The sequence below is a fragment of the Calonectris borealis genome, chromosome 6, assembly GCF_964195595.1.
Source record: "Calonectris borealis chromosome 6, bCalBor7.hap1.2, whole genome shotgun sequence".
Lineage (NCBI taxonomy): Eukaryota > Metazoa > Chordata > Aves > Procellariiformes > Procellariidae > Calonectris > Calonectris borealis.
Window position 1 is genome coordinate 13,178,750 of NC_134317.1, and position 27,411 is coordinate 13,206,160.

At 43.2% G+C, this 27,411-nt stretch overlaps 1 protein-coding gene across 2 annotated transcripts in view; it reads left to right on the plus strand.

Annotated features, from left to right (window-relative positions):
- SEMA5B (semaphorin 5B) overlaps positions 1 to 27,411 on the plus strand; it is a 135,034-nt gene that overhangs the window by 71,237 nt on the left and 36,386 nt on the right. For both annotated transcript variants that reach the window (XM_075153924.1, XM_075153925.1), the window contains exons 8-11: positions 3,869 to 4,004; positions 8,430 to 8,637; positions 10,829 to 11,036; positions 25,491 to 25,608. In XM_075153924.1, the coding sequence (XP_075010025.1) occupies positions 3,869 to 4,004; positions 8,430 to 8,637; positions 10,829 to 11,036; positions 25,491 to 25,608 (670 nt within the window). The remainder of the gene's footprint in view (positions 1 to 3,868; positions 4,005 to 8,429; positions 8,638 to 10,828; positions 11,037 to 25,490; positions 25,609 to 27,411) is intronic.

Below are 27,411 nucleotides of genomic sequence, written 5' to 3' on the forward strand. Positions count from 1 at the left end.
TTGGGAGAGAAGGACTGGAAGGAGGAGAATGAGGCAGATGGGATCACAACAGCCTAGACTCAAATCAACATAAATTGCTGTTGAACAACACTTTATAGAAGCAAGGTCATGCGGGCTACACAGCATTTGACATTTCCAAGGGGGACTGTACCTCCGCTACAGACTGTTTCAGGTCCACAAATCAAAAGCAGCGTTGGAACTCCAAGGGGAAGGCATGATTTCTGAAACTTCATAATCACCTCTTCTTGGCTTGATATTGAAAAAACTTGTAATTGGAATGATTTCATGTAGCTGTGAAAGCAGAAAAGAGAAGAAGAGTTAATTAAAAAATATATTAAAAAACTCATAATGTATATTTTTAAGTCAGGAAAACTCAAATAACTTTTTCTCTGAAGCCCAAGGCTAGGATGATAAGTTTCAAGCTATAACCAGTCTGCGTGGTATTGAGTTTCAATAATACATGTTCTCCAGGGGGGTGTTATCCTGATGTGTAGACTAGAGGATGAAAATCTGAGGTAGTTACTCCACATGATAAATACTCAAAGTGCCTTTCTCATGCTGGGTAGTCAACTTCTTTGGAGTTTTTGTGTGCAATGGAGTGTTGTTCAATATGAATAAGCGTCTGGTCCCAAGAAGCCCACCGCAAACCAAAGAAGTGAAGCCCCACTGAAGTACAGGCCTTCCTATTTTAATGTGTCACCTGCTGGTGTGACAGGGCTTGAACTTCATCCCTCGAAGTCACAAAGCATCAGCCTCAACTTCTTGAGCTAAAGCACTGTTGGGAGTTTCACTATGAGAGTTAACAGAGCCTGAATGCTGTTCCCACTCTGTAAATGCCACAAAGTAGGTAAGTGTTTGGCCATCCTCATCCATCTCCCATGTTTTGTTTCTGCACTGCTGTTGCCAACATCAGCCAAAAGTGAGCCGGTGGAGAAGCAACTGGAAAAAATAAACATGATTGAGCACTGCACATTGACTGTAGACTTTGGGGAAAATCTGTCCTGGAATTGAAAGGAGCGTGAGTTGTTCTCTAAAAACATTTAAAGGATGTTAACCAAACTTCCTGAACACTAAAAGGAAACCTGGCTACTGCTTTGGGCATTTGAGATGAGTCTTTTTTTTTTTTTTTTTTTTTTGCAATCAGAGAGGACTTCTATGCCCAAGAGGACTTCTATGCCCAGATAGATGATGTTTTATCTATCCATTTGTCCATTCATCCAGCCAAGAACAGAAGTGGGAATGGGAAAATTATTAATAACTGTATTATATTTATCAAATTGGTATAGTTTTTGGAATATAAGGGGAGAGAGATAGGCTACCTCTGGTTGGAAGAGTTCTCGTCTGCTGTTTCTGTCTCCCAGATTTAACGTGAGACATGATGAGTGTTACCCATCTCCCTCTGGGTTACACTTAAGTCACTCTTCATACATTATGCGTGTACGTTCTCTCTTGTATCTTCGGAGGACAATATAATATGTAACATTTGTGTAATTGAAGAAACGAGTTATTGATAATAGCTGAAGTTAGATCAAGTAGCATTTTGGGTCTACAGCATGATGTTCTTTTGAGAGTTCAAAGAGAAAATGTTCCAATTTGTCATCCGACTAGAGAAATAATGGTAATTATTCTTTTAACTTCCACTGGGACTTATATCATGCTGCATGAGCTCTGCATACCAAAGAGGGCTGATGTATGCTCCAGTCTGAGTTTCTTTATAATAGAATACCGATGCACCACAAAACTAAGATTTTTTTTGTTTAAAGATATTTTTGTTTTGGAAGGATCATGTTTAATGCATTTAGGGTCATCTTAGAACAAAAGGGTATTAGTGGTTGTGGTAACACCCACATATAGTTTCATTGCTTCATGTTGTGTTATACCCAGCTGAATCAGTGGGAAAGTGAGTTTTTTGGGGAAGCTACTGATGAAATATTTAAGAAGTTTTTATTAAAATTTTTCTGGGAGGTAATGGAGACAGTATTAAAACCTCCTTGAACTTAACCCATTCTCTAAACCACCTAACTAATCACAGGAAGTAAGAGGTGGGAATAAGGGAGGTTGCACCTCACACCAGGACAACACAGGGGCAACTGCACAAGTTGATGTCACTGCCTTGAGACTGGGATGAAATTTTTCATAGGGAAGGATGGGAAATATGCCAGGCCACAGATGGAAAGGAAAACGGGCCACAGATTCATGGAAAACCTCTTTCCTTTCTCCTCTCTAGCAAAGGGAAAGGGCTAAACTGTGGAGTCCTTAGCAGGGCCCTAAAAATATCCTTTCTTTTTTCTAAAAAAAAAGTTTTTGTTAGACTAGCAGGATGTTATTCTTTCTTTTCCTTTTTCATTTTCTTTCTCATTCTCTTTTTTTTCTCCATGTGTGCCTCAAGGCATTTACTTGTCATCCATCATTAGCTTTGTCTTAAGAGCTGCCGTCTGTGAGCATACACTGCATCAGCGGTGTTCAGACAAAAGTGGAGAAAGGTTCGCCCGGCGTTGCTTTGACATGTTCAAAGTGAGCTACTCCATCACTCCGGGGATGGAAGGGGCAGGGGCAGGAACGGAGAATAGGAAGGCAAAGCAGTTCTTCCTGGTATTATATTGCTCGGAAAAAATATGCTGTGAAAGAATCAGTTCTTCTGCTTTCCAGCCTGGAATTGTGGAGCAAGGCTTTTTTTTGTGCGAGAGAGTCTAATTATTGGTTTAGTTTAAAAAAAGTGTTCTTTTCAGAGAATTCAAATTGCTTTAATTAGCAGAAAGATACATACAGAAGGGCTTGGGTTATTTAAAAGGCACTGTGACGAGTCAGTCTCTTGTGCTAGCCCTATTTTTAGTTTTATTCTGATATCTTTTTCTCTAAACTTTTTTTCTTTTCCTTTAAAAAAAAAAGCAGAGGGGAAGGAGGGGAGCTGGGAGCAGGTTTGAATTTCAGGTTAGCACTTAGCAAATGTCCCTCTTTGGGCTGACTTCCCTGAGGTGCCCTCACCATCTGGGAGGTGCCCTCCAACCCTCTTGAGGCAAAAGGAGCTGAGCCTGCTCAGGACCTTGCAGAAATGGGTTCTGCGTGACTGAAATGGGACACCAAAGGACGACTGATCTGTGTGCAAGTCTGACTGGGCAGCAGAGCATCCCTAAAACAAATTCCCTTCCAAAGAGACCTTCCTACAGTGGCATTTCCCTAGCCATGCCTCCCCTGGCTGGTGCGTGCGTGGTGAACAGCCTGCCCGAGACAGATGCTGTTCCCAGCTGGGAACACAAAGAATTGAACTGTGATCATTGAAAACAGAGGCTTTCACGTATTAGCAAGACCTTTTTGCATGCTGAACTGCTGTAACAACTAGCCTGGTTTACACTGTCACCCTTGCCCTTCCCCTGCATGCGTGTGTGTGCATGTGTGTATTTTATTCATACATATATATATACACAAGATATTAGGGAATATATTTTATAGCTGAAGATTTGAGGAGCCTGAAACAGAATTTCACCTTGAGAAACACTAAGACATTAAAAATTAGGTTGTTTGTGATCAATAAAGATAGATGGGTTCTTAAAAAAATAAAAATAAAACCAGACACAAATAATCCATGCAAATTAAACTGTATTCACCTTTCTTGTCAGAACTGCTTCCGTGGCCCTTAAATCACAGCCATTTTAAAACCAAGCTTAAAATTCATTCTCAAAATTGTCATGCAATTCATCTGCATTTTACAATTTATTTATTTATTTATTTTTACTCCCCGTGAGATTGGTATCACTGTACATCTACCCAGCAATTTACATGTATTTTATTTCAGTGGAGTTTGATGTCTGTTATGATGAAAATGTCAATGTTCTAATGATTAAATTGATTTTTTTCTCCCCTTTTCCAGAAACAGCATAGCTGCCTCAGCAGTGTGTGCCTTCAATCTGAGTGCCATTACTCAAGCATTTAATGGCCCTTTCCGTTACCAAGAAAACCCAAGGTCAGCCTGGCTGCCAACGTTAAACCCCATCCCTAATTTCCAGGTACTGCGACTGCTTTTCAGTTTACTCCAGTCCCTTTTACATTCTGTCACTCCAATGGGTTGATTTGTGTGGGGCTCATTTTTCCAGGTAGACCCATGGTGCAGATAAATTGTATATCTCCACATTTATGAGTCTTTTGATCTGTGGAACTCCTTGCCACATGTTTTTTAGACATCAGGGTTCGTGGCAAAAATTGAATGGTTTTACTGATAATAAGAATGTTCAGATTTTTTATAATAATGAATAATTTAAATCTCTCTTACGGTCATCACTGACACATGAACTCCAACAATGTGATCCTCACAAGGGGACATAGAGACATGTCCCCACCGAAACTGGGAAGGACTGAAAGCTGAAGCTGGACAAAGTCAAACTAGAATGGAGACAACCTATATTTTTAAACAAGAAAGGTAATTAACCACTGTGACTGTGTAAGGATGTGATGAATTTTACATCACTTGATAGGGCCCCTAAGGCTACCAGTGTTTCAGTGCAAGATGGATGTCTTTCTGAGACACGGTAGCTCAGCCAGAAATTATGGACACATTGCAGCAGTAACTGGTGGAAGAGGACACACGAGGATGGTCGCAGTGGTTCCTTCTCATCTTAAAAAATCTTTTTTTTAATGAATAAGCAGTTTTGCAGGATTATGAGTTAAGGCCAATTTGAAAATTATAGAACAACTTCAGCCGCTTTATGCCCAAATTCAGTCAGTGCAGTGCAGAGTATGTGTGTGACAGCCCAGCACACCTGAGTCTTCTGAAACATGAGCCCATTTTACAGCTCAGTCCCTTCCCACCTGGGGAATCCTAGGGAGGATGGGCTTGTCTTCCTGTCCTCACTTCCCCATGGTGAATCCTTTCAGCCCAATTGTGTGAAACTGGCTCTCCTTTATTATGGCAAAGGTGCTGAGGCTGCCTGCAAATGCCATCTGCCTTCAAGCTGGTGATGTCAAGGACTTTCCAAAAAGGACTCGGCATTTGCCTGAAATCACAGCAAGAGCTGATGGGAGGCAGGCCCACGCTGCAGGCAGAGATGTGCTTGGGTTCCTGCTGAGGAACCCAAATGAGGGCTTCTGTCTGTACGAGGTGGGACAGGATTGGGCTCTTGATCACCCCCTCAGCTTGGTGCACTCAAAACCAAGAAACAAAGCTTCGCTGAGGGCCCAGCCGTGCCAAGCATGGCCAGGGTTTTTGGGTTTTGGTTTTGTTTTTTTTTTTTTTTATTTTAAAGGGAATATTAAGGTTAACTGAGAATCAAGGACTTTCTGTCCCTTGCTGGGCTAACCCAGGAGGAATAAAAAAGGACTTTGGAAAACATTTCCATGTAGTGAAAAGTATCAGATAAAATGTGGAGTGCAAAGATTGCAGCAGCAAGATGAAAGAAAAGAATCAGAGGAAAATAAGGAAAGGAAAAGGAGGTATGTGGTGGACAAAAGGAAGATTGCAAGAAGAGATTAAGATGTTTTTCAAGTACAGGAGGAACAAGAGGTCAGTGAAGGGCCTTTAGGAGATGACAAGGGTAATTTAGCGACAGAAGAGGCAGATACTGCAAAAAAAATTAAATTAATTTTTTTGCCTCAGTGTTCACAAAGGAAGATGAGGGAAGGATGCCAGACTTTTTTTTTCTTGCAGAGAGGAAGGAGAAATACTGAAGGATATAGAGGATCAGGGCAGTGCAGATAATCAGGAAATTAGAACACAGGAAAATAAAACCAAACTAGAGGGATGATGTGTAGCACACAGGCTGCTAATAGACCAAAAGGATTATCTGTGACTTGATGAGAACAGAAAACAAAACCAACAATGACATTCCTGCCACTGGGACTTTTCCTTCCGTGATGCTCTAGAAAGGAAAGTGAGTGGGGAGAAAAGCATCCAAAGCAAGACAGTAGTGTAAACCAGGAGTATAGAAGACAGCAGAAGAGAGAGATCTAAAAACTATTTAGAACTTGGGATGAGGCAGTCACGAAATGAAAAAGACCACTGCAATAGAAAAAACATTAAAACCCACCTGAGGAACATCAAAAAACCACTGATGTTTCCTTAGTCTGGCTACTCAGGAAGATGCTAAAGTTGATAAAAAAGTGGCCATGTTCATAGGTCATGGGAATTAGTATCACCCTCATTCACAGTATACTAACTTCTCTTCCAAGGAGAGCCCAAACACCTGGACCCAAAATGAAGGAAAAGAAATTTGTGGGTTTTTTCTAAGTGTGAGCATCACTTAGTGATGTGATCTATCTGGACTTATGTAAGGCCTTTGACACTGTCCCCCAAAACATCCTTCTCTCTAAATTGGAGAGATATGGATTTGATGGGTAGACTGTCCGGTGTATGAGGAATTGGTTGGATGGTCACATCCAAAGGGTAGTGGACAATGGCTCCATGTCCAGATGGAGATTAGTGACAAGTGGTGGCCCTTAGGGGTCCATACTGGGACCAGTACTGTTTAATATCTTCATCAATGACATAGTGGGATTGAGCGCACCATCAGCAAGTTTGCAGACGACACCAAGCTGAATGGTGCGGTTGACACGCCTGAGGGACGGGATGCCATCCAGAGGGAGCTGGACAAGCTCGAGAAGTGGGCCCATGTGAATCTCATGAGGTTCAACAAGGCCAAGTCCAGGGTCCTGCACCTGGGTCGGGGCAACCCCAGGTATCAATACAGGCTGGGGGATGAAGGGATTGAGAGCAGCCCTGCCGAGAAGGACTTGGGGGTACTGGTAGGTGAAAAGCTGGACATGAGCTGACAACGTGCGCTTGCAGCCCAGGAGGCCAACCGTACCCCGGGCTGCATCACAAGCAGCGTGGCCAGCAGGTCGAGGGAGGTGATTCTGCCCCTCTACTCCACTCTGGTGAGACCCCACCTGCAGTACTGCGTCCAGCTCTGTAGCCCTCAGCCCAGGAAAAACACGGACCTGTTGGAGCAGGTCCAGAGGAGGACCACAAAAATGATCAGGGGGATGGAACGCCTCTCCTGTGAGGAAGGGCTGAGAGAGTTGGGGTTGTTCAGCCTGGAGAAGAGAAGGCTCCGGGAAGACCTTATTGTGGCCTTTCAGTACTTAGAGGGGGCTCATATGAAAGATGGGGACAGACTTTTTAGCAGGGCCTGTTGCGATAGAACAAGGGGTAATGGTTTTAAACTAAAAGAGGGTAGATTTAGACTAGCTATAAGGAAGAAATTTTTTACAATGAGGGTGGTGAAACACTGGAACAGGTTTCCCAGAGAGGTGGTAGATGCCCCATCCCCGGAAATGTTCAACTGACGGGGCTCTGAGCAACCTGATGTAGTTGAAGATGTCACGGCTCATTGCAGGGGGTGGTTGGACTAGATGACCTTTAAAGGTCCCTTCCAACCCAAACTATTCTATGATTCTATGATTAGTGAGAAGCAAAGTTATCCGTGGACTGAATATGGGAGTTGGCAGGAATTCTACTTGCACCACGGACTCCCGCGGCCTCGGATAGGATAAATAATCAGTCACCCAGCTGACTTTTGGAGTAACAAGCCTTCTGCCCACCACACATGGCATTGTGAGGAAGAGGCAAAATCCAGCCCTGCCTACTGACATGGACCGCAAAACTGCATCGAGAGTATACTCTTGCACTGGCTTTTGAAAATGCTGGATTCTAGAGATTAGTGTGAGGTAGAAACTCAGGCCTTAAAATGCGTTATCCATCTGGTAGGACTTATGCTGGTGTTTAAAAGACAGAAGATGAGCTCTCTTCTTCCCCCCTATTCTGGATGGACAAGGGCATTGATTCCTGTATCAGTGCACCCCTTGGAGGATGGATAGACGCCGGTTGACCTGCCATTTGCTGTGAGAATAGAAGAGCTGCGTATAGGGAGCTAGTGGCTAACTTGCCTTGCTTAAGAAGAAGCTGGAGGGGTCTGTTCAACAGGGAGCACATAAGAGAAAAGCCATGTGGTGAGTTGGGTTCTTCGATGCAAACCCAACCCGTTTTTCAGGTTTTTTAACCTCCAGTTTTCGTGCATTGTACAGACTAAGGTGCTAGGTAGAGTTTGAAGATGATTTGAAATGCTTCAAGGATTACCACAAAAGCTTTCTTTCCACTGCTAGCTTTACATCTTTCAACAGCTAGCTTTAATTCTTTCTTTTCCTCCTTGGTTTGTTAATGCCTTTTGCCATTCTGGTGTGCTGCTCCAGGGTATCACAAGGGAGTGAAACACCACATCACTGGTCAGTGGACCGACTGGGAGAAACATTTATAAAGAGTGGGCTACAGGCCAAAGCTAGGCTAAGGACCTAAGATCAGGCTAAGGGCCTGATCCTGTGACCCCCACACAGACCCACCTCCGCAGGAAATCAACGGTTTCCAGAAGAATTTCAGGGTTTGGTCTTGGGCTGCTGGAGTGGGGAGAAAATGCAGGTACTGAAGTTCAATCTTCCATGTTTAGTGTGGAACGCTGAATGATGACAGCCCTAACGAGAACCTGACGGAGAGAGTTCTGCAGGATGCACAGCGCTTGTTCCTGATGAACGATGTCGTGCAGCCGGTGACTGTAGATCCATATGTGACTCAGGACAGCATTCGATTTTCCAAACTGGTGGTTGATATTGTTCAGGGGAAGGATACTCTCTACCACGTGATGTATATTGGGACAGGTAAGAGCATCAGGGCTTAAGAAAGTTCCCTCCACTTGCTTGTAGACCTAGCAGCCCTAGTAGCCCGGTCGTGACATCATTACACAGTTGTCATTCAATATCATTTTGGCACAAAACTGCATGGAAATTAGTTTGCTTGAGTAAATTAAAAGCAGGATGGAGGACTTGAGGCAGAGTCCCAAGTGAGCAGACCATAAATCTACATTGTGTTTAAAAACAACAATAACATTTTTCTTCCGTTTATAAAAACATGTTTCAACTAATCAGACTAATACATAACAGCGGGGAAGAGCAAAGGTTGCTGAAATGCTCTGTGGTTTTGTGCACGTAAGTTGCCTCTCTGCGCTATGACATACTCATCTCTAAATAAGCAATAATAATACTTAACCGCCAGGCTTACCCAAGGTTTTAATTATTTCTTTCTTTGCACTTCTGTGTGCCTACTGGTGTATGACTCCTAGTGCTTTCGGGAATGGGCATGCACTGAAGTGTAATGCAGATGGGAAAGCTGAGGCAAGTGCTTTTTTGTGGTAGCAGAGCGAGCCAGTGTGGAATTAAGTATATGATTTAGTCTCTTGATTTCTTCTGCCATCCTCTAATTAGCAGGACACATTGCCTCTTCTGAAAAGCACAGATATCTTGGATAAATGAAAGATGCTGAAGAGGACAAAGTGTTATAAATGGTTGTCTTAGCCCATATTCATACTAATGATAGAGGTTAAATTAAATAGTTTGATTAATCAGAGCATATGGCCAGCCTCATGGGTATAATGTTGTTATCCTCTATTGCAGAAGCTTTGACTTTAGAATGAGATGGATTGCCTCCGTAAGTGTTAGTTTAATCTCACATCTGAATGCAGAGTCATTGCCTCATTCTCATGTTACCACCTTCCAGGACTGTGTCATAATTTATCTAACTTTTACCACCACTTACTTCGAAAGTGATCATCTTGGATGTGTTCTAGTAACATTCCCACTGTGGGAGCCTCCATGGACATTGATTATGATGCGAAGATTGGACTTAAATGGAAATACAACATGGTTCTGCCATTTCCATATCTTGATATTTTAAATGAGGAGTCCCAGCTACGAAGCCTGAGAGAAAGCCGGGATACTTTCTGTCTCATATCACTTGTGTAGAAAGGTTCATTGCCATAACCTTACCTCCTTATCTGTGTTTGCATTCTGGCCATGGTTAGTGGTGACTGAAGAGTAAGCTCTGCTGGACCTGAAACATTTAAACCAGTCAAATGCTTCAGTAGAGACAGTCCTGCCCAGAGGCAGCCCTGAACACAAACCCAGTCCTGAGATAAACTGAGCGTAAACTTGGGCCTCAGTCTTGTTCCACACTTAAGGTCCTCCTAAGTGAAAGAGAAGCTTTGCATGGCAGCCAACGCCACCACTGTAAATTGCTGAGCTTTGGCACCGATAACCCAGATAACCCAGAAGTTATCGGGATGGAAAGATTAAGCTTCAGGAACAATCGGAGCTGACAGACCTCTTTGGAGTTTTAGTAAAAAATGGTGTGGTTGCCCCCTTTTCCCCAGCATAAATCTCCCACGGTTTATCAGATCTTTAAATTGTTTAGGTAAGAGCACTGTGAGCACAAACATATATGTTTCTGTGTACGCACTGCTCATGCCATAACATCCCCTTGTCAAGCTGGCAGGATGTCTTCTTCCAGGAAGAGGATCAATTAGATCCGTGACCCATGCAGTCATTATGGAGGCCTCTGAGATTTCCAGCAGGGCCGCTGCATCTGTTGTCATTTGTTATGGCATCAAGTCACACCAATCTGCTCCATAAACCAAAAGAAATATAGACTCGAGGCACCAGAAATGATCCCTGCTATCTCAGGTCACCTTGCTGTACAACTCACTGGTAATAGGACCAGACTCTTTTCTGCGTCAGTGCTCCAACTGGGAAATTTTTCCAGGTACTCACTCTCCAGATGGTTCACATCCTTCTGGTTTCCCATTAAAATGCATTCAGACGGTTTCTGTAATGCCTGAGAACTGCTGAGGATTGTAACCATGTAGCTGGAGCGCTCTCTACCACGGGCAACAAGTGACCCAGAACTAGGTTTAAAGCAGCTGTGTAAAGGTGACGTTAATATTTCACTCTTTAGGCAGGTATGAAATGAAGCCAATGCCTCCAAGATTTACTTGTGCCTTGTTTCTTGTTCCATTAGAGTATGGCACCATCTTGAAGGCCCTTTCTACCACTAACAGGAGCCTGAGGAGCTGTTATTTAGAGGAAATGCAGATCCTCCCTGACGGACAACGGGAAGCAATCAAGAGCCTCCAAATCCTGCACAGCGACAGGTCACTCTTTGTGGGCTTAAATAATGGAGTGCTAAAAATTCCTCTGGAGAGATGCTCCATGTACAGAACAGAAGGGTAAGCAAATTTACAGCTCTGATATATTCCACTTCAGCCTAAAAAGAAAAGCACCAGGGAAACATATTCTAGTCTGATTTGGTTTAGAATGCTTTTTTTCATCACTACAAGACAAAAGGCACTGTTGGAAGTGTATCTCCTGATAGATACATTCATGGCAGGAGCAATGAGAATGAGCGATATTTTTTTTGTAAATATTAATTCATCCTCATCAGAAATTAATTGTGTGTTTACCATGGAAGGACTTAAAATATTTACTACTTTTTTTTTTAACTTGACATTTCAGTGTTGCTTTGATTAACTCCATGTGTTTTGCTGATGGTTCTTATTGGCAGTATGGCCGCAGGTTTCTGAATTTGGGTTGCAGCCAGCCTACCCTGGCTTATCCGAGTCATCACCTCTCAAGCCTCTGATGAGGCAGGGCTGGGCTGCGTGGCAGCTTGTTACTGCTTTTGGAACCCAATACCTCATCTCAACTATGTGTGACACCTCTTACACCTGGACAGATTCTGTGCCTTGATTGTACCTTTTAAAGAGAGTAGGAAAAAAGACTTTTTGTAATTGTCAGCCCTGGCGCCAGAGCAGTTTTCCACCCAGAAATGTGTGTAGGTTTTTGCATCCAAACGGTATCCCCCCATTTAAGCAGGTGAAAGAGTGTGATAGCAACTGATTGGGACATATGCTCAAATAATCTCCGAGAGTGTGTAGTGGGGTCTGCTGTGGGTAATTTCTTGTTTACATCTCTTAAAAACATTCTTCTTTCTCCTCTCTTGCTTTTGCCTTGCTTTCCTTGATGAGAGTTTTGTCTGAAACTGATGTTCTCTGTGCTAGACAAGAGGAAGGAATTTGTCAGCAACGTCTAAACGGATTCCCTCTTTCATGGCCTACTGCAATATGTCCCTGTTCTCTTGCCAAAAAAACTGATATAGAAAATGTCACCATCATTTTATTTTCAACAAGTAGAGTTTATCTATTAGCTTGTACTAAATTCATGTCCGTCTAAATATAAAAATGCCAGCTCTTTCTATTTTTACTGAACCCTTAATTATCCCTTTCAGAAAATATAACTCGGTCATTACTGTAAGTTTGACACAGAATTGTTTCGTGTGTAAAGTTGCTTATACAGACATGCTGACGCAGCAATGTTTAGTAAGAGAAGGAGAACCACAGCTGGAAGATGCCATCCTGTCCTCAGCCCTTAAAAGCAGAGATTTAAAAAGGTAGAACGTAACAGCTGTCCTCTTCAGGCTGTCCTGGAGAGTTTCAGTTTGAGAATATTTATGTGTGTATACATATATATGATCCAATTTCAAGGGAAATGAGTTCTTCCTTTTCTTTCTTTCCTAATCTTGAGTTCAGCTTTCCAGTAATTTATAGGTCGTGTCCCAGTTTCAGCCTGCGTAAGTACTTGGCATGACACTTCTCTTAAAACTCAAACGGTGGAGGTTTGCTCAACTGCCTAAAAAAGGGACAAGTAGGGAAAAAGCAGGAGTGGCTGGAGGGCAGACGAGTGGGGGTACCTCACAGGAGCACCATCTATTTAGGGTGGTGAGGGCCTCAGCACAGTCCCCTGCTAGTATAACCTTATCCCAGCAAAACAGAAACCCGGCTCCAAAGAGGTTCCCCTGCTCGCTGGTGGCCACAAGCAGCCTCGGTTTTATGCATTGTAGAGCACTGAGTCCTGGCTGAAATCACTGGGAAGCTTGTGTGCCAAGACTGGTTTTTTCTAAAACAAACTTTCTGGAGGCATTTTTCAGTGAAATAAGGAAGCAGTCCAGCTCTTTGTGGGATGGAGACTCAGACTTTTCCTCCATTGACTAGTTTCATGCTACTTTTAGGCAATTTAAGCTACCCACTGGGCTATACCAAAGTATACACAAGATAGGGTCTCCTGACAGTGCGGTGGGTGCGTACGTTTGGTGATGTGGGAGGTCAGAATTTGTTGAATACGGGTGCGGGCCAGGTAGTGTACTTGTGTACATTGTAATGGATCCTTTGTCCCATGGCTGTAATGTCCCCTTTGTCCCTCCCTCTTGTGGAGGGACTCTGCATTTGAAAGAAGGAGGGAAAAAAGAAGAAAACTTAGGAAAGCCAAGGCAGGCAATTATTTATTTATTTGTTTAAAAGCATATTTGTGATATTATTATTAATTTTTAAGCTAAGCTGCTTTTTTGTAGGAAATTACTCAATTACGAATTTTTCAGCTGCAAATGTTGGAACCCTTTTTCCCCTTAGCATCCTGGCTATGTAGGTGATAAGTCAACTTGGCCTCCTTTATATTTCTTTCAATACTGAACAGTATCAAGAAGGATGTTTTAATTTCCTCCAGTGCATTCCACCTGGCACTTCTCCTGGGCTGTGATTTATTGCTTATTGTTGTGTCCATGTTTAATACATGCCAATATACAGCCACCACGGGAAGAAGGGCTCCCGCCCCTACAACACCCCCCGCTTACTTTTTTGTTGTGCTGTGACTTCTTGACTGGCCTCCCTGAAAAGCTCTTGTTTCAGCAGTTTTTATAATCTAATTGTTTTGATGTCGGCTCAGGAAGCTTGGAGGTGATGGAGAATTTGTGCCTCCCAGGCAGGAATACCACAACACTGTTTGTTTTCTTTGGCTGTGCCTCATGTTATCAGGAAACTTTGCAGCCTTTTACACCCTGAGGGCTGATGTGGGTTCTCGATTGCTGACTTAGAGCTCTTGCCTTCACGCTGCCTTCTCCCTTCTCTCTGGAATGGGCGATCATGTATCGAGAGAAAATTGATCCTAGCGTTGATCCCCTCCAGTGATCCCTGCTGCTCTGCTGCTTTAAAACCTTGGGGCTTGGTACCAAGGCTCAAAAATGGGACAAAGGAAAAAGCAGCAGTGAAGGGAAGAGATGGAAAGGGAAAAGGATTTCTGCCATCTCCTTTACTGTTTGTTTATTGACACGGCACCAATTTAATCTCTTAAATGGTGACCAGTAACTCAGCCCCATGTCTTGATGTAGTTCATTGACCCAATATATTTCTGGGTGTCTGAGCAGTGTTTTGTGTGTGCCCACTGACCTGTCTCAATTTGTCTTTTCAGAACAGCCAGTCTTAGCAACAGGGCAACGGGAAGACATCTGTAATGTCAGCTGCCCAAATTTACAGGCTGGACTTGGCTGCAGGGACCTTGCCTTGTGCGTGTGTTTTCCTGTTGTGCTTCAGTGCTGCTGTTCCCCACTCTCGCTGGAGACTATTAGGAAGATGTCCAACGCGAGCATGCAGCGTGTTTTGAAGGCTGCTTTGCTGGGTGGTAGCTTGGCTGTGCTTGCTGCTGGATTTTGCATGGCTTTGAAATCTTTGTAACCTCCCTGCAATTTTCAAATGAGCTTGGATTTTTACCTCAAGTTGCCCCCGAGCTTTGGGGAGGGATATTTGGAGAGCCAGCACTGCAGCTTTATCCCTGACGCCACCATATCTCTAGAATGTGTCTGAACAAAATCCTGAATCTTAGAGAAGTGAGGACTTCAGATCTGGACCATTATTTTCAGGTGGGGCCTATCTGTAGGGGTAGTTTAGTAATTTTTTCAAAGGGTGGGGTGAGATTATTCATTTTAGGAATTGCAATCAAACAGGTAGGAAAATGAAGCTGGTTGTTGTAGGGATCACTCTGTGATCTCTTTCTATTGCCCCTTTGCAGCATCAGGGCCGTGAGCCTCTGAGCAGACAGAAAACCTGAGGCAAGCCTTGGAGTGCTTTTGTAGCCGTTTTTTGATTACACATTCAAATGAGGAAAAGAAAATGTGTTCGAGAATGAGACCAGAGGATCTCCTGAATATCCACCTTTTCTGCTCTCCCTGTCCTGAGTATTTTATTTTAATACGCTTTATGTTGATATTCATTCTTTCCTCTTCCTCCCTCCAGTTTTCTGCATAAAATTTGCAGTTCGCATGATGCAGGCTGCAATTTTGGGATGTACAGTGTGGTTCTGAGAACAGTTTGGCTTGCCTGTCCTCTCCCTGTCGTGCTGTATCCCACGTGTGGGTATCCCATCAGGTTGTGCGAGTGCCACCTCAGCTCAGCCTCATGCCAGTGGAGATACTCCTGCTTCCGAGGCTATGGGGAGAGCCAGATCCTCTTGCGTGCAGCTATGACACGCTCTCATTTGAACTCTGCCTGCTTTTTTGACCCTGTTGCTGGGAGTTTGCTGTTGAGTGATGCTGAGCTTTTGCCCTCCTACTTGGCCTAAATTCTGCCATACATCCCCTCCGGCCATGGTGCTTAATGCAAAGCTAGCAGAAATGACTCAGCTGACAAGTACTCTTATTTGCTGACTTGAGATCTGTGTGAGAAACACAATTCACCTCTAAATAGCTCTGGGCCGATGATCAGACAACTAAGTACATATAGGTGAGTAACTCCTGAAATGGCTCCAGGGAGTTTTCGGAACAAAAGGGTCAGCAGCCGCAGTAAAGAAGCAGAGAGTTTTCTGCTCTCTTTCTCTCTCCAAAGTGCAAAACTGGAGCTCCAAGCATGGTCCCTGTACCACGTCCACACTTCGCTTTAAGGGGGTTGAGATATCGGATGGGGGATTGCTTTGGTGGTTATTGTTATTTTCTTCTTTTTTTTTACTCCTTATATGGTGCAAAATCCTCTGTAACAAAGGAATGAAACACTTGAATTTAGGATTGCAAAACCAGAACTAAAGGATTACCAAATTTCACTACAGGAGTGAAACTGTTGGGGAGCTTAATTGGAGAAATAATACAGCCTGGGAAGAGATCTAAAAATTTCCCAGTTTTGGGGAAAGAGTGAATTGAATATGGGCTGGAAATCCTCTGACCTCTTCATCAGAATGACGATAGTTCCTCGAAGGACAAACAAGGAACTATTGTTGGGTAAAAAGCAGGAGAGAGAAAATGTTAAAAGAGGTAGGGGAGGGAACAAAGCAGAGACTGTTGTTCAGTGGAGCCCAGCATCCAGCAGGTCGCTGAGGTGACGTTGACAGCCAGATTGTTCATCAAAGACCTTGAAAATCCAGCCCCTTCTTCTGAGCTGAGGCTGTTGAAAATCTGGCCCAGCTTTTGTTTTGAAAGTCTTCTCCCTGCAAGTTTTAGAAAATATCCAGCACGTTGAACATCCTTTTAAAAATAGAGGCAAAAGGAAACCTAACAGCCTACAAAAAATGTTGTGATAAAGCTTAATCATCAATTTCCATCTGCTTTGGCTGATACGGCCTCTCCAAAATTAAGGGAATTTGCTAATTATTGTACCACCAATAATGCTGAAAAGCTTTGGAAGACTTCATAGGCAGAAAGGAGAGTGCTCAGCCCAATCTTTTGTCATCCACAGTATCCAATAATACGTCAGAATAAATCACTAAACATCTGGTTTGGCATTCTGGTTGCATTTAAGTAAATAGCGAGACTCCCACTGACAGAGAATGAAGACATCAAACAGAACCATGATCACTAAAGCTTTTGGAAAAAATGAAGTTTGGTAGATGAAATGGATCTGTGTTCTTTAAATAGAAGTACAATATTATACCATTTTCTCTATCCTGAAAACACATTTGCATCTGCTGCAGCAGGCAATTACTCCCATTTTCTTTAATGTAGCTGCTTATATATGTAAAGTTAAGCGCATCCATACTATTTGCAGGATATGGACCTTTAAGATTAGAGGGCATGGTACAGGTCTAAGAAAATTGGATCTCAGGATAGCAGGTGAAGAGCTTCATTTGAATGGTCTGGGAAAGGGATGTGGCCATGTGTGTCTGAAATTGGAAAAAAAAAGAAGGCAAGGGTAAGCAGCAATGTAGTGACCATGGGCATGTTTCCAGTAAGATGCCAGAGAGATTGGTTTTCAGTTTCATCTTATTTGACATTATCTTTAATGGCATGGAAGAAACAAAATAGCATACTTTGTAGGTGGCATTTAAGTATGAAGGAATCACAAATAACAGCGAGGAGAAAAATGCAATGTGGGGCCAGTAGGGAAGCCAGCAAGAGGCTGAGTTTGAGGAATAAGTGTGTACTGAGATTGCTGGTGTTTGCGTCACTGAAAAAGAGAGGACACGGGATGAAAGAGTGGAAAGGGGCCCTGCTCTGAACCAGATGAATTATTACAGTTTTTCCCATTTCTATTAAATGGGAACTATAAACCATGCTTTATATGCATTTTAAGCTGCCTGTACACTTTTAAGCTCCCACTTTTAGCTCCGAACTATGTAAATGGCTCCAAGTGATGGTAGTGTGGCAGAAGGGCAATTTAGCAGTAGCCAGAGTCCGGGGTTATGCAACTGCTGAAGCAGATGAAGGTCACTTCAGAAAAAGCCAGACAAAATCAGCTAATTTCAGGGCTCACTGCCTTTTGTCTCCTTACTATCATGACTTGGGGGGCTTTGGATTTGCTAGGAGGGAGGAAAAAGGAGGGAGGCTGAACGTGCTGAGGGCTTTTGGTTGCTCCTTATTTTTAAAGCGTACTGCCAACATGACTTAGCTTGCAAGATCGGGAACGGTTTAGCGTATGGATCCTTTTACCTCTAGTAGGCTGGCTTTAGGCCAACTCAGATCAATGATGTCTAAAAGTCATTACCTGCTAGTCTGATGCCTGCTAGGTGGGCTATGCGAAATTAGTTTCAACACAGTGGCGACTGACAGGAAAGCAGGTAGTTTTCTTGGAATATGTAATATTAGGATGACATCGATGCTATTGTTACACAAAGAAGATTAATAACTAAAGCTACCAGCAAGCCCCAGGGCAGATATCCATTGCATCTGTCAATTCTTGCAATTTGCTACTATTATGTCATAAGATTTGTATTCTAGGCAATGGTCATATTCAGCGACAAGGCTCCTGATACAAAGAGTCTACAGCCTTACTGCTGCCGTGGCTGGCCTGCTTCATGTCTCAAGCTTCCAGGCAGCATTTGCAGTGTAAAACATAAATGTGTCCAATGTTAATACCGAATGAATATATTGCTACAGATGCGTCATTAACTTTTTATTATGAGATGTGCTGTTTTACCTGTTTGGGGAGGAGGAAGTATCTGGAGCCAGAGCAAATTTGTTATCGTTGGTTTAAGTTTAAAATTTAAGTACATATAAGTACATAAAATGTATATGGGTTGTAGAAAAACATAATATTATACTGTCTAGTGTCTTTTACATGTCAAAATACCAAAGTACTATAGATCTATGGGAACACTCCAGTCTGCAAAGGGGTAGGGCTGGATTTCAAGAATATCTATTTACTTAAGTGATGTTGTCTCTTGTTAAAAAGTGGAATGGACATTGTTTGATGTCATTTTTATAACTACATGGGAAAAAGCAATGGAGAATATGTTGGCAGGACCATTTTGCCCCTTACGCAATGTTAAAATAGCCCTGCATTGGACAAGAGATGTGTTAGATCCTCAGAGTGGAGTACGTGGTCTAATATTTATTTGCCTTTTTCAACATACATTAATCTACAAAGGCTCTGTCTAGTTGAATCTACATCTTGTTGAGCAGAGAATAATTACCCAGAGCTTAACAAAATCCAACTTTCACAAAAGAGCTGCTTGAATATGGATTACTTTGTGCAGCCTGGGTGACAACTGTAGACTGTTTTCAGGTTTCTTTATCATCACTCACATTTCTAGGTTTCCTGCCTTTGCAGTTTTCTTTCCCTTCCTAAGTTCCTATTTTAGCATAATTTGTGTTCTTAAATCATCAGCATCTTGCAGAGGCTACGTAAAGCACCTGTCTCTGTCCCTTGCAGTGGATTTGCTCTTGCCTAAACCACCCTTTTTCCCATTCCACCTACGCCACCAGACTACAGGAATTTGCCACGTTCACACAGAAGTCTCAGATCTGCAACCACAAAGCAGAAACGCAGGAGCAGAGCACATCTTAATCTGACAGCCGCCTCCAGACACTGACTGACACAGGGCAGAGACAGGGAATAACACTTGAGTGCACTGATTTGCCCAAGATGCCTTTCCAAAAGGATGTCTAGTCCCCTCTGCCTCTTTCCATATGGCAGCCCTGGGGGGCATGTTTTCTTAAGGCTCAAAAGCCCGCTGAGGCTAGGAAACAGTTGTGCTTCGCAATCCAGACAAACATGCCCTGCATTCAGGAATTCCTTCTGGCTATTCCTTTCATTAGGACTTTAATAGTATCCGAGTTTTCTTGTGGATGACTGATCCCATCTCTGGTAGTCAGAGGCCCTCTGTACTTCTGTTTTTATTAGAGGTCAGTTTTGTTTGGCACAGTGACAAGAGTTTCTAATAGTGTTTGTGAAGGAACACTTACTCAGTTTGTTTAATAACCTGCTTTACTGATGTAAACATAAATCCAGATTTAATCAGAATTTTTCTCGGGATGGCATTAATCTTCATATTTGAATAAATGCAATGTTGTTTTATTTCACGGCTTTAAAAATAAAAATAAATACCTATCCAATAAAGAAGTCACTGTTGCTAAAAGGTGATGGAATGGGATGTCAGAAAGTAAGAAATGGAATAGTTTGTTGTGTAGATTGTGCGAGGCCATAATCTATAAACCACAATCGATTAAAGTGATATTGAAAATGGTAGGGCAGGAGGTGGAAACTAGCAAGCCAAGGTCCCTGATGTGGAAAGGAAAATGAGGTGAAACTGCCTCTGAAAATCCTCTGTCTGTGTACTGTTTCTTTCAAATAAGTTACATGTGTTTGGCTCATAAATGGACTTCAGTTTTAGAGGTCGTTTTACACCATAGCTTTAATTTATGCATTCAAAACAAATCATGTGCAGAGCAGCAATACTGATGCTAAGCATGTGTGGGTGATAAATTACACTCACACACAACACACGCACACTTCAGCTTCTCTGCCTCCGCATCCAATATCAAATGCCAAAATACCAAACCTTGTCTGTCCAGATTAACGTCAACTGTACCCCTCACAGTGGTGGTACCTGTGGGCTGTAGTATGCTCTTCCCGAGCAGTGCCCTGCTCCACAAATAGCCCCATTAATTGCTTATGAAGTATGTGGCTACTCGTGTTGAGGAAAGGGCAGTAGCATCCGGCATGGAATATGTTGTATTCACCAGCAGAGAAATGAAGCTGCTACTTGACCAGCGTCTGACTAAAGCAGCTCAGTTCCACTTGGCTTCTCTTCTCAGTGGGGAAAGATAATGGATTTGTACAGGTCACTAACTCATCTCTGCACTTTGAATTTTTAAAGGTACCAAAATTAAAGGGATTGTTTGAAGGTCTGGTGCTTTTTTTGCCTTTCTAATCTTATTTTCTTAAGCCACGAACATCCTTTTGATTCTCATTCTTCTCTTTTCATGCCATCTGGCTTTAGGGAAGACAGAAGTCCGCTCTTTCTTGCACGGGTTATTGAGGTTGTCGGTAATTATGATTTGGTTGGCTGGAAGCTAATATGATTATTTGTTTAGTTCATCCCCTCTGCAGGTTGATAGCAATGGGACAGTAAGCTAACCTTGTCAGGAAATGCCTGTCTGCCAAACACAGCCTCATGCTTGCAACTAACAGATACAGCTAAAACCCCCTTATTGCTTGCAAAGGGCTGTTCCCTTGGAGTTAATTGCTCGAAGACTGCAACAAGCCAGTGTGAAATTCTGAGGTCTTATTCCCCAAAAGAGCAAGGCGAACTCCTGTGCTGCCCATGCTCCCGAGATGCTGAGCACGGATGAGTGTTGCTCAGTGCCTTGCAGGATCAGGCTTATAAATGTTTGCACCACACCAGTTGATAGTGCTGCTATCTCTGTGCCTCTAACGAACTAACTGGTGATGTCCCTGGGGGTTTAAAGGACTAGGTGCTATGACAGTTATCTCCTTGGCAAATGTGATGTTCACTGCAGGTTCCAGACTCATCAACAAAACTGCCGAACCCTCTCCTGGCACAGTGGCAGGGTTTTGTGAGCAAACACAGTTTGAGAAGGGAGCTTCTCAGTCTTTGGGTCTAGAGCCCTGCCTCTGCTGATCATCACGTCCTGTCATTCCATTCCTATTTGCTTTTAGTCATTAAAAAAGAGTGAGAAAGAGGTAAATGAAAAGAAAGGGAACGAAAACTGGGAGAGCAAGCACATCTTGGCAGATGAGAGGAGTAGAGTCCTTCAGTGTGAATACTCTGGATGACAGTTTAGTGACTTTTGGTACCAAATTGCATTTTTGTATCTTCTGTCTGGTAGTAAGAATGGGAAGAAGCTCTAGTAATTCTTTCTTTCCTTCAGTCTGTCGAAGCCTAATCTCTTGGGTCTGGTTCTATTGATTTGATGATCCATTTGTTACACATTCTAAAGTTTTTACTCTCACGCAAAAATGACCAAAAGATGAAGTTATCAAGACCTAGAGCAAATTAAAGTGGGAATAAAAAACTTTTGAACTACAGATGTTTAAGCTTTAATGAAGATTCTGAAAGAAGTCATCATTCAGGCTATTACAAAAAAGGAGATCTTGGGCAGGACCAGCATCTTGGAAGCAGAAGCCTTTTTACAGCACATGCTATTAGTGAAGGCTTAGCATCGCCAGGCTTCAAAGGCCCCGTAAAAACTCTTTTGAGTCATAGGTAAGAGTTTCCATTGACTTCAGTGGGCTGTGGATAGTGCCCCACTTGCAGAGTCTTAATCCTTTGTTTTATCCCAGATCACTGCTGTAGAAATGATTGCAACAGCGAACAACAGGGAGCTTACAGCTCCCAAACAGCAAGCAGCAGGTGAGCTCTTATGAGTAAGAACTTATTTTCATGCAAATGTCCTTGGTAAGTGAGAATAAGGATCCAGAGAAAAAAATACCTTGAATAGGAGATACAAATGGAATTGTTTTTCAATTGAGCGTTTTCAGTGTATGCTTTTATGCCTCAGATAAGACATTTATTGTGAGGCAATGAATTAAAGTGAATCGCTATTGATAGTAATGCCCTGTCATAATAAATCCAACCTCTTAGATATCCGTCAAGAGGTATTCTCCCGAGTCCTCACCGAACGCACTACAGTTAGTCGATGGCCAGAGGGGAACTGGGGGCACAGACCATGTGGTATCATTACCATCTTATTTCCACAAGCATCCCACTTTGTGGGATTTCATTAACTAAGTCGTTAGCATTAATATAGCCAGTGTTAACCTGCTATGCTTGGGTAATCTTCTGGGATAATGGGTTCCCTCTACCTGTGTGAAATACGATGGGAGACGATAGTGTGTCGTTAGTTCCTTGAGGCATGGCCAGCCTGCCACTGAGGAGACCTAAGTGTGGTGTTCCCTGTATGTATGGTAGGAAATCTGGCCCCACTGAGCCAGTAGCAGAAGTCCCATTGCCTTTGAAACATCAGAATTTCATTATAGAATGTAAACTTCTTTGCATCTTATTTCATAGTATTTACATACTGCCCTGCGAGACTTCGGGTCCCACGGCCTGTGTGAGACGGTATCAGCAGTATCATAATACAAAGTAGTATTTACACATAAACATTTCAATTTATTTTGTGTTCTGAGCACAGGGAAATGCTGTGATGTCTTTACATTTTCCATACCGTGGTGCCTGATCTACTAAGAAAGACAGCATATTTCTGAAGCATTTTGATCTGTGCGTGCATGTATGCATACATATATTTGTCTTTTGGTGTGCGTTTGCTGGTGTGGTTTTATCTTTTAATGACATAAATAGCGATATATATTCTAAAGATATTGTGAGGATATAAATTAGGGTGGATTTTGAAGCGTTCACTTAAAGTATTTGCCAGAAATGTTATTCTCTTGCAGTAATGCACATTGTAATGCTTTTCCTGCTTACAAAAGGAAAAAAAATGGAGCAAATTGTGTGTAAGTAAATACATTCCTCCTCACCCTTAAGTGTATCGCTGTCAGCTGATATAATAGGTTTCTCACCAGAGTTGAGGCAGATGAGTGGACTCTGAATCCTGAAGGGTGGCAGGCAGCATAGCTATTTTGGTTTTAGATTTCAAATGGTTTTGAGGGCCTGCCGTCAAACGGGGAGAAGTCCCGGGCTTTGATGGTTGTTAAATTACAGAGCGCGTTTTGATAACCCAGCGGAGCCCGGGCTGGGTAGGAATTCCTTACACCCGGGATGCAGAACGCAGGGACGGCGCAGTGCGGGATGGCCGTAGCTCCCCACCGACATGCACCGCACCGGGCTTTTCCCGGGGCCCAGCATCATGGCCTTCTGGCGGCTCTGCAGCTCAGTTCTGATGGCCCGTTAGCTGGGGGTCAGTGGCGGCGGCAGGGGACCGGGCTGTGATTCATTGAGTGCGCCGTTAGGGATCTGTAGCTCTCCACTCTCAGCCAAGAGCAGCACATTAGCTACATGACATACATTATGATAGTGCCAGCAAAGTGGTCAGTGCCTAATCGGGATATATTGCAGCCTGCGGAGTGGCTGAGGGCTGCAGCACAGAACATATGGAGATTGTTTCCTGAATTTATGCAGCGCATGTTTTCCTATAAATTAAATTCAGAGAAAATGTGTATCATAATAGGGTGATACTCACAACAGCCTTCCCTGTTATGAATTACAATGACCTCTCTCAGCTCACTGGGTGCCCAGCGAAATGGCTTCATGCAGTTGGAAACAATAGCACGTACGTGGTGTCAGGGTCAGAAAGCCTGACCAAAAGGCTCTCTTAACTAAAAGCAGGGGCTTTTTTCTCCCCTCCCCGCCCCGTTGCTTCTCTCATTCTTATTCTTCTCTCTAGAAACTGCCCAGTTTCCTCCTGGAGGGCCGAGTTACCGAGAGGGTGGGCAGATGCCCCAGTGTCTGCTCAGTAATTAACAGGGTGCTGCCCTTGCTGAGGGGCTGCTGGACGGCAAAGGCAGCTCTGGACGTGGCGGCAGCCCCACTTTGTGGATGAGGGCGGTGTGGTTTGCCAAAAGAGCAGGATGGGGGTCCTTAGTGAGAATAATGAGCAAAGCGGCACGTGTCCCTTCTGTGTCCTTGGACTGAGGATCCCGAGTCTTTTCTAGGCAAATATTTGATGTTCTGTTGCCTGGGGCTTGGACAAAATCATCTTTGCCTTTTCCTTGGGTGTGCTGAAGCAGCTGAAGGAAAAATGTAGTAGAGACAGTCATTGTAACTACCTTCCTAAAGCATGAAAGATAAAGTTATGTTCCTTACAACTCTGTGTGTGAAATCTTTAGTAGAGGAAATGTGGGAGCTGCCATGTAGGAGCAAACTGGAAACTCATAATTAAAATATAAATATATGCTTGTGTGTGTATACATATATATATATAAAGCAATGGGTACCAGACAGCAAACCAGTCTAGGTTTTGCTTTGGGGCAAATCGCTGTGGAGTCAGTACAGACTGATAGAGTGCTTTCAGCTGTGCTTAAGGGACTTGCTTTTTCATTTGCGGCTGATTACAGGCTAATAGGATTTCAAAGATTTCTGGGAGGGAACAGTTCACATCTCATTGCATTTGATTCTTTTTTTTTTTTTTTGATGTTTCATTTATCATACTGATACCTACCCTTAGAATAAATTTTATTACTCTTCTGTTTAACTTCTTGAACTGAATTTTTCCCCTTGGTCCCTTGCTGCTGTCTAATTGGCAGTTTTCAAATCATTTGGGACTTTTGGAAAGATCCTACCAGCCTTTTGTGTGATAGAAGAGAAAGGATCATTGGAATAAAAAATAATGTTGTGAATCTTTTTAGGTTTAGCCCTCTCTTCTTTGTCTTTCACTAATACATGCATGATGTGGCTTGTACTGTTATGTTTTCTTAACAAAAATTAACAATTTGAAAGCAACTCATGGGAACAACCAATACAGCTGAATTTTATCGGTACAAACTAATTCTGTGACTGACCTTCTCTGTTTAGCGGCAGTAGTAACCCTAGTTATTTTTCTTTAGCAGCTCACATGTTGGGAACACACACTTAGCCTGTAAATATGGATTCAGGAGGAAAATGAATACAGCAGTGTTCAAAGCAGCCAAAAGCTTAGAAATAATGTTCTGCTGTGACTTTTCCAAACTGACATCTTGATGTTGGGATTATAAATGAAACCATTGTTCCAGCAAAGGCCAAGACTAATAGAAAGCCTTTATTACTGGTCCATTGGCTAATTCTGCTTGTCTAACCCCTTTGGATGGACACAGTGTCAGAAAACATACTCACAGAGGTTGCTTTGTGTGAGATTTGGCCTGCTGAGTGATTACATGGGGGCACAAAGATATCTCAATGACAAGTGTTCTTTGACTAAAATTTGTAAAGTCATTTTCTTTCCCTAGGCCTTGGAGAGGAATGAACTGATTTTTAATCTACAGCTTCTATGAGTGATATTTGCTTTGTGTTCTATCACCCTTCTATTCAGCCGTTCTCCCCTTCCAAGCAGGTAAACCTCTGCTTAGAAGAAATTGTTTCTTCTGCTGAGCTTCGGTGCAGTTGACAGCTGTCATATACAAGCACTATACTTGAATACATGTCTTTAGAGCTAGACAGTGTTAAAGAGCTTTAATCTTTTCTCTTTGCACATGCAGGGAATGCCTAGGAGCCAGAGACCCCTATTGCGGCTGGGATAACAAGCAGAAGCGGTGCACCACCATTGAGGATAGCTCCAACATGAGCCTGTGGACTCAAAATATTACCGAGTGCCCGGTAAGTGAAAGGAGTGGAAATATTTTATATATACCGGTGTGTGAACGTGTGTGTATGTGTAGAAGGGAGAGAGAAAGTGAGTGTGTGGCAGCCTGATCAGGACTGGCTGTTAGGAGAACATGGAGAGCCCAGTGACACACAGTAACATCTGTGCACAGCCTCTTGTTTAGAGCACAGAGACCCCAAATGTATTTGTTTGCTCCAAAAGGGGGATCCCAAAGCAAGCAGTCAGTCCTCCTCATGCGCACCCATGCCTTAAGAAGATTGGATCATGCTGTTGGCTTACTGCTGAGAACCGTGTAAGCCCCGGGTGAAACTTGAGCTTTCTGAGGGCTGCTCCACTGTCTGCACCATTTCCTTGGCTTCCCTGCAGGTCGGGGAAATCGGAATAACTGATGGACAGCGTCCTCAGGTAGCATCCAGTTAATTTTCCTCTTGGATCCCTGAGCTGGGCCCAGGAGACAATGCTGGTGAAGAAGTGTTGCACTGCCAGGAAGGGGCATCTAGGGAGCAGCAGAGAAACGGGGCATGCATGGATGGTTTGCAGAGGGAATAAAAAGATGCAGTATGTACTAGAGAACAAGAGGGAAGGGGAGAGTGTATCCAAGAGAGGGAGCATGAGAAAGAGAGTGTTCGGTTCTAACCTCAATTTAGCAGACCAAAGACCCAATCTATGTGATATTTCAAGGAGATGGTCTGTTTTCCTTGCCCTGGTCTCCATGAGATGCAGCAGTTAAAAAAAAGTCTCTCTGCTTGAATCAGTTTGACTTGGCTCTCCAGCTCCCTTCCCACCCTCCCACCCACCCTCCTTTGACGACAATATGCAGTTCCTGGCTGTGATCTCCAGAAGCCGTCTGGCCAAATTTAATTCCTGCTGCTTGAACTGTACCTGCAAGGTGGTTGGGGAGGAAAACCAGTCTTGTTAAATAAATTGGGCGGGCGGAGAGGGGAGGAGAAATTCTCATTGATGTCCCTTGTTGTTATCTAACATCAATTAGCATGTTAATACTGCTAAGTCCAGTAAATGAGAGAGTAGACTGGATGGCTTATATCTTCACTATGCTATTTCTTTCTTGAGGTGCTGGGATGTTTATTCCTCTTATCTTCCTCACTTCTCAGATATTTTCCCGGGAAATATTAGTCATTACTTCAATCCATCCTCAGCTTGGCAGGCTTAAGTTTTTCACTGATGGATTCAGAGGCTTGTGTGTTTATAACCCTCCTGTGTTGAACTGAGATGCAGTGCTTGTTGATTGCCCATGCTGTTATCTCGTCCTGCTTAATGCCTGTGTCTGTTGATAGGTGTGTGAGGTGTTAATCCTCTAGTTTGAACGTCTGCTGTGGTGCACGCTAGGGAACAGGCTACTCCAGATCATTGTTTCAAGGTCATAAAAATCCAGCACAGAATATTCAGGAGCTTTGGCTGTTCTTGGGGTGCTACTTTTACATTTGTTTTAGCAGTTCCATGTAGATTATTTTCCGTTTAGGTGCTCTCATTCTGGTGCATACATCAGCCTTGTACTCTTCGACTGACGGGCTGCCAAGCTGTTTAGAACCCACATGCAAGTGCTCTCTTTTTCGTTCTCCTCTGCCCCTCGCTGGAATGAATTCACATCTGGCGTGGAGTGGGATGGCTCATTTAAGCACCTACGTTGGCAATATCCAAATATTTCCTTGTGTTCAGTGTAGGATAAAGGTCACGGTCAACAGAGGCAAGAGTCTAGGGCAGCATGCACAAATGACCGCTTGAAAGGTAGGGGAATGCCATGACCCAATGTCAAATTTCACTCTTGAAAAAGGCCT